Below are 8,079 nucleotides of genomic sequence, written 5' to 3'. Positions count from 1 at the left end.
CGAGTAGCTGCCTGTTGCAGCAGCTCTCTCGTCTTTGTCCGTTTCTTGTAATTTTTTTGTCTCTTTTTCGTCATCTTTGTATTTGGAGTGGATCATCACTTTGTATGGTTCATTGTCGGTCACGGACACCAAACTTTTTGTGGCTTCGGCGGTATTTTTTACTACTTTTCTCCTGTGTTTGTCTGGAGATCCTACATGTAACCATGGCTGCATTGTTTACATGCGCAATTAGCTGTTAGCAGCAGTGGCGGCCCGTGATAAAAATTACCGAGGAAGCCAGCTTGGACAACGAATTTAATTCAGTATTCACCTGTTATTTCCATGCAAACAATGTAGCCTACTGTTACAGTACTTTTATTCTACCCACTTCTCATTCATTCCAGTGAAAAAAAAGAGGACAGCATGTGTGAGAGACAGTAAGCCTGCGGGGGCGGACGTTCTGGAGAATACCTGAACCGAACTGATCTCTGGAAACGGCTTTTGTTGGCGGCAGAAACGACTTCGTCTTTACAGCGCACTTTTCTTGAAAACGGCACAGAAAATAGTTGGACAGGAAAATGTGCGGCTTCGTGTGGATGTAGCCTGAGTTTGACTGACTTATTGACTGTTTTGTTGACATTCCCTTTAGCGCAGCTCCATCTGGTGTATGCATAACGCAACCCCAGCCACTACTATAGCTTCTAATCTATGCGCCCTATAATGCGGTGCGCCCAATATATGAAAACAGTTGTCAAATAGGCCAGTCATCGAAGGTGCGCCCTATTTCCGAAGCGCCTTGTAGTGCGGAAAATACGGTACATTATGCATAAGAAAAAATGTGACAACTCTGTCATCAAAAAGGCCACGGCGGGCCATGGTGCTGTCCACGGTGCTGAAGCTGGACAGGTACAGGGGCATGGCAGCCCATTTGTCACAAGATGCATACATTTTTTTAATGTAACTCACCGCTACTTGAAGAGCAATGGCATTCTTCTATCCTTCATCGTGGCAAACCGAGTAGTGATTCTGTCATATAGCTCCCCGCGGGACTTGAGGTCTTGTGTGACAGAAGACTCCATGGAGATCTTGGCCAAATGTCCCAGTCTGTCTTGTCCACAGCTGTTTCTCAAGTAGGTTTTGATCCTTTTCAAGCAGGAAAAGGACCTCTCTGCAGACGTGCTTGACACAGGTATGGTGAGCATCAGCCTCAGTAGTTTGCAAACTTCGGGCAAGGCAGAGGTCAGTTCATCTTTAATGAGCATCTTCAGGAGCTCAGCTGGTGGCTTGTGAAAGAGGGTATCTGCATAGATGACTTGCAGCTCATTTCTCAGTCTCAGTTCATCAAAAACTGGGTAGGTTTTAACCAACTGAGAGATCTCAACCCCCGGGAATCCTGCAGGCTGGGAATACGTCTTAAATGACGCATTATCCAGGACACAAAAAAAACTTAGACACTTCATGTCCTCAAACCTGTGTGTCATGTGCTGCACAATACCATGAAGCAGCTGGACAAAGAGGCGTCGGTAGGCATCCACAGGCCCTGTGTCCTCATGTTCCCCATCCGGAGTGACTCCCAGCTCAAAATCTGCCCAGGCCCGGCAGCGCTGCTTGCGTCGCAGCTGGTTTGGCATCCCAACAGCCTGTACTGTCTCCTCGTACAGCTGATTGAAGGTTTCGGTGCTCCGGGTTGCTTTTAAAGCAGTCAAAGTGCCATTGACTCTTTCCTCACATTTTCTAATGTCCAACGCTCTGCTCTGAAGCACCTGGAAAAGGGGCTCAGTCAGACCAAAAATCGTCTTGAAAACCCCAAGCATGAACATGAAATCAAAGTCATCCAGCTTCTGTCTCAATGCCGAGCTCTGTGCTATTGCATCCTTGTCCCAACCAGGTTCAGCTGTGATCCGATCCAATGCAGTGATCAGTGATCCTCGGCCCTCATGCACTGCGTGCACTGCGCGGCTTTTAAAGTTCCACCGAGTGGTGCTGCCGCCGGGCACGCGGATGCTGTCCACTTCTTTGAGCAGTGCTGTGCGCTTAGGTGAGCGGCTGAAGAAGTTGTGGAAGGAGTCGAGAGAAGCAAAAAACAGTCTTGATTCCCGAATATTGCTTGTCCCCTGAGCCAAAACTAAATTAAGTTTGTGTGCATAGCAATGAACAAACAATGCGTGCCGACATTTTACTTTTACGAGCGCCTGAACGCCTCCTCTCTGGCCACTCATACAGCTGGCGCCATCATAAGTTTGACAAATCAGCTTTGTCTCGGGATTGTAGCTGCCAATTGTTTTCATCACCACTGCAGCAATGGTTTCAGCATCTCTCTCCAGACTAATATCATGGAAACCAAGAAACCTCTCACATATGATGCCGCTCTCGTTTACATAGCGGACTATGACTGTCAGCTGGCACCTGCACGATATGTCAGTGGTATCATCCACCTCAATGGCTATGAATGGAGCAGCATTTATTTCTTTATCAATTTCTTCCTGGATGACATGAGCAGTGCTTTCGATGATGTCATTCTGAATTGTCTTTGATGTGCCGGTAAATGCGGTTGCTGATGATAAATGCTCCGCCCTGGTGGTGTCAAATTCAGCAAAAGTCTGCACAAGCTCCATGAAGTTTCCCCTGTTGCCGGAGCTGCTGGTCGATTCACTGTGGCCCCGGAATGCCTGCTCCTGGCCTCCGAGATATAATACAGCAGCAATCAACCTCTTCAAAATGGCACGGTTTTTCTCCACCTGTTGGTTGTGCCTCGTTACGCTTATTGCAGCCGCTTGATCCAGTGCTTCATCAATCCGTACTCGTCCGAAAAGTTTAAGTTTGAGCTCAGATGTTATATGGCCTCTGGACTTTGAATGCCTCTCCATGGCCCTCGCGAGGTTGGCCAGATCCACGAATCCTGTGGTGCTCCAGGGGTTGTTCAAGGAGCCTGATCTGTCAAACAGCAGACATGGCCAGCAGAAAAGCCGGTTAAGCCTGGCACTCCCTGTTAGCCACTCGTTTCTAGCATAGTTAGCTTCACAAAAAGAGCGGACTTTTCCATCGGCTCTGCCCTTCGTTAAGTGGAGCATTGGAGTCGGCCTACCGTCCCGCTTGACCTTTAGTTGAACCTCAAAAGGAAGTTTTTTGAAGTCATTTTTTACAAAAAAATCAAGATCTTTGTCACCATCCATAGCTGAACTTTCTGTGTGGGCTAACACTGACACTCACACTGGCGCCGGCACAGTTGAATCAGTGTGTTTATTTTTTCGTAACGGTGTGTTATTGGCTGGAAGCCAGATTCGATCTGGCCTCCCTCATATCTTTTTTAATGATGCATCAACCAGTAAGCGATGAGCCTTGCTTCAACCTGATTGGCTAATACAGGCTGTTTTTTTTTCTAAGGGAGGCAAAGTGAAGCGGGCCTCCGTGCTGACTGACAGGGCAGAGGGCATGAGACACGTAGTGTAATACACAATGAGAGCTTGACAGGAGGGCGCTGTTTTGCTTCTCACGCTAAGCCAAAGCAGAGGTGCGCCAATGTAGTGTTTTGACAAGGAAATGACAATATAAAATACATTGTGGTTAAGCTTGTTTATAGGCTATTTTTTTTCTTTCTTGTTATATTTTTTGGGGAAGCCAGGCTTCCCTTGGCCTCCGTGAAAAACCGCCACTGGTTAGCAGCCTGTAGCATGTCAATGCTAACTAGTGTAGGGCTTGATGATTTCCCTCGAGCTGAGGAGGAGGCGGTGAGGACGAAATGCTGGTTCTCGGATGTGAGCTGGGAGGTGACGACGTGGACCTGTCCTTCCATCCATCGTTGTTGGGAACGTGGAATCTCGCTCCGGGGGGTGGATGAGCTAGCTGTGCCAATCCAGCGGCATCATGCTGTTCACGGACGTGGCTGACGGAGCAGACATCGGACGCCGCGACACATCGGAGGAGCTTCGCCTGCTGTGAGCAGACAGGATCCAGGAGACAGAGACTGAACAGACTGCTGGGGAGGCTCAGTCCTGGACCCTGTGGAGGTGGAGACTGGCTGGGCTGGAGAGTGGTGGACGAGTGGTGGACGAGTGGTGGACGAGTGGTGGACGGGATGTCGTCATCTAATTTCTTATGGACATTTTTGCACTTTCTATACTCTTTCTTACTTATGTTTTCTTAAATGCTGCGGTGACTCCTGAATTTCCCCTCGGGGATAAATAAAGTATTTTTCTATTTCTATTCTTTCTTCTATTCTATTCCCTTGGCCTCCGGGAGAAAACGCCACTGGTCATTATTTGACACCAATTCACGCTACACCACTCAGCCAAACCAGCACCCCAAATAACAGAAAATTTTACTCAAAGTGGCTGTTTTCAACCCCAACAGTCCACAAGGGTCAAACAAAGAAAATGGTGCTGTAATAACTAGAATGTTAATTTCAGTGAAAATGGTAACAGGCAGCTATTTAACCCTAGCATTTCAAGTGAAAGTGATTAGTGTTGACATAACATAACACAGGATCACATTGTTCTTTAACTGTAAAAAAAATTAATCATCATTAATTTTGAAATTAGAAAGAAGAGACGACACTCCAGAAGAGGTCAACTGAAATCGTGACTTTTTAATAATGACCTCAGAATCCTGTCGTTGTTGAGTCAAATGAACCCTTTAACACAGCTTGCCTACAAAAGTCCAAAACCACTGTCATTTGTTGAGATGCAGCTCTCCAACTGAAAAAAAAGATCTCCATAAGAGCAGATATGACCAGGCAACCTGAGGGTGCGGAAGCATGTGGATGAAGTTGGATGCTGTCCTCGGACAACCTCCACCTTCATGTCAGTCATGGGTATTTCCCATCCAACCTAGAACTTAAAAATCTGCTTCATTTTTTCTTGGGATGCTGAAAGTACACAGAAGCAAAGCACAACACAGAAATGTCAGATAAGATCGGAAACTGAGACAATCAATAGAACAATAAAAATTAAGCTACAGCTTTAGGGGATAGTATGGCTCTTCTGATGTCAGTTGTATAAGGTGCTTGTGCCTTGCACCTGGAGAAGGAGGGAGAAAGGTGGTCTTTGTATTTGTAAGACATGCCACTATTCAATGCAGCACTATGCTCCACCCTGCATACACTTTGCACTATTTCACTAAACAGTGGGCAAGCTGAAGTCCCTTATTTACATCTCATCAGAAGAGCTCAACTCTGTCCTTAAAATCAATAAAAAAAAAACTATTTAAAAGGCACACTTCAAAGCAGATGGGTTTTGAATGCAGCATACCTGTTCTCACAAATTAATGCAGGTACCCAATTGTTCTATGTTTGCAATCAAGTGGCTACCCATCATCTGTGTCATCCCCCAACTCTGCATCCTCTGGCCATCTGATATGGTCAAGAAAGATCTAAGGAAGAAAACAGAGCGATCGTGGTAACTTTACAAAAGGTGTGTCATCACTTGCAGCCATTCTTGTTAATGTTAGTGTGCTTGTTGGTTTCTGTCAACACAGGAAGATCCCATGCCAGTGCTAAGTCAATTATGGCTGCTCTCTGATCCTCTGTGAGTGTACTGTGTTTGCTGCATTCTCCTCCTTTCTTGTCTGAGCCTTGATCCTCATAGAGCTTTTGAAGAAAGACAAGAAAAAGCAAGATCACTCTCAAATAGTAAGTTAAGATGTATTAGATAGAACTATAGTGTAGTCAAGTATTATCAAACATGCAAATGTTAGCTTGTGTATTGGAAGCATCACACTTAATATAATTTTGATTTCAAAAATCAGAGCAATGTGGTATATACTTTGATTTGGGGACATTTACATACTTGTGCTAAATTACCTTGTAAACATTTTTCAACATAACACTAAGCTTAAACACAACTCTGTTGTCTATCAGGATGTGAAAAAGAACTTTAACATTTAACATTAATCAAAAAGTGGTAAGAACAAAGAAAACTGTACCACCAAAAGTATGAATTTCTCCTGTATAGACTTACAGGTTTTAGAGTCTCCCTGACATCCATGTCTGCCACATCTTCAAGGGTAATTGTAGCCGTCTGTGGATCATCACCTAACAGCACATGAAGCACTGCTGGACTGAACCCAGGCAGACGAGAGCCACCGTGTAGAAGAGAATGACCAATCATCCTTCCTGCCACAACAAACATTTCACTCTAAACCAGCACTTGAGAGGTTGATGGGATTAGATGGTCAGCTTGGCCCTCAAACAGCAGAGCCCCAGTTGCATTTCCTATGAAGGTAAATATTGAGCATTAAGGGTGTTACAAAAATGACATTTCAGTTATTACATCTGTCAGACAGTTCAGCAGATAATAAAGAAATACACAAAATTCATTCATTTTCTGAACCGCTTATCCTGTTCAGGGTCTCAGGAGGCTGGAGTCTATCCCAGCTTTCATTGGGCAAGCAGGGTACACCCTGGACTGTTCGCCAGTCAATCACAGGACTGACACAGACAGGTACACAGCCTTTCACACACACACACTCGCACCTACAAGTTTTTCTCTACAATTTAGTGTTCAATTAACCCTGATGAGCATGTATTTGGACTGTGGGAGGAAGCAGCAGTGCCCAGAGAGAACCTACGCATGCACAGGAAGAACATGCAAACCACACAGAAAGGCCCACCTGCCAAGCTGGAAATCGAACCCGCAACCTTCTTGCTGTGAGGCTGCAGCACTAACTGTTGCGCCATCCGAAATACACAAAATACTACATAAAAAGTTCACGTGTATTGTGCATTTACACAGGATTTGGTTTTGTTGGTTTATTTCTTGAGGATATACTATGAGTCTAGGTTGAGAGAAAACTCAACAAGTCATGCAAAGTCAAAATGTGGCCTACAGCAATTTACAAATTTTATGTCAACGCCCATAATAGATTCACATACCACTGTAAAAAAGAGGAAACTACATTGGTGCTGCCAAATTGTACAGGCCTACATCACATTCTACAGACTGAAAAAAAAATATTTGTTTGAGAATAATTCATTTGAATAATTCATTTGAATTATTCTCATCTCTTAAAATAAAAAGTTTTTTTCCCAGAACTATTAATGTTTAGATGGGGAAAAAAACCATTTCTTTAAGAGCTTTGAAAAACATTAAGAATGTTGTCTCAACTTATGTAAAAATCCATGGTCCAGGAGTTGCATTAAGCAAACGTGTTCTTTTTCTTATATCACTTTGTACAACACATTTGTCTTGAGGACTTACCTAGATCAACTTGGAAACCATGATGCAATTTGTGCATTACCATACTGAAGAAGTGACGATTTACACCATCTCCAATAGCCACATCTCCTGGAGACACAAGTAATAGTACATAAATGCAAAGAGTGACCTCCTGTATTGTACCAAACTTGACTGTTCTTTTTCTATCCACTTTATTGTGTGAGGTACCAATGCATAGTCAGTGTACCACATGCAGTGGATAGAGGTGTTCAAATCAAGGTTTTGAGAAGTAAATAGAAGTCCCACCAAAGAATCAATGGATCTACTGTCCTGAGAGTGGGTGTGAGAGTGAGTGGTTGTTCGTCTCTGAGTTTGCCCTCTATGACAAAATGGAGACCTGTCAAGGTCACTCATCAAAAGTCAGCTGGGATCAGCCCTGGCCTCTCACTTCCCCATCAGAGATAAGTGAGTAAGATGATGGATGAAAACACTATTACAATAATATGTCAGCTGCTGTACTGGAATTTCTGTGTGCTTCTTTTCTAAACTGGGGGTGTGCCAACAGCCAACAATAATGGATAAGGACAGGATGAATATCTCATCCAACCACCTTCAACAAATCAGAACTTTCTCATCAAAGGATTAATGGAAAAGTGAAGGGCAGTTTGTGATTCAGTATTGGGCATAGCGTACATCCAGAAGCTGTTTCATATGCAAATGATATTTAAATAAAAAGCATTGTTTATATACATTTCAAGCTCCAAATTAACCCGAAAGTATGCTTCTCTGGTCTTAAGATAGAAGAGAGAAAGAAAGTGAAAAACCAACATGCTTTCAGACTTTTAAAACAACACAGTACATCTTTTTTGGTCAGGTATCAGTACCTTGTAGCTTTGCTTGAAAGGGTCTTGCCCAGTCAATCCTGGGAGCTTTGTAAAAGCTCAAAATT

At 44.0% G+C, this 8,079-nt stretch overlaps 1 protein-coding gene across 1 annotated transcript; it reads right to left on the bottom strand.

Moving 5' to 3' along the window:
- Positions 1-947: 947 nt before the first annotated feature.
- LOC141786448 (zinc finger MYM-type protein 1-like) lies at positions 948-3,050 on the bottom strand. Its single transcript, XM_074665096.1, has one exon. It carries the CDS (start codon positions 3,048-3,050, stop codon positions 948-950), a length of 2,103 nt encoding a protein of 700 aa, XP_074521197.1.
- Positions 3,051-8,079: the final 5,029 nt, after the last annotated feature.

The sequence above is a fragment of the Halichoeres trimaculatus genome, unplaced genomic scaffold (assembly GCF_033239565.1).
Source record: "Halichoeres trimaculatus isolate MK-OKI-2021-1 unplaced genomic scaffold, fHalTri1.1 fHalTri1_scaffold_29, whole genome shotgun sequence".
In the NCBI taxonomy this organism is placed as follows: domain Eukaryota; kingdom Metazoa; phylum Chordata; class Actinopteri; order Labriformes; family Labridae; genus Halichoeres; species Halichoeres trimaculatus.
This window is presented reverse-complemented; position numbering and strand designations above follow the sequence as displayed.

Coding starts and splice junctions, on each gene's coding strand:
- LOC141786448 (XM_074665096.1), bottom strand. CDS start 3,050: ATGCTCCACTTAACGAAGGGCAGAGCCGATGGAAAAGTCCGCTCTTTT.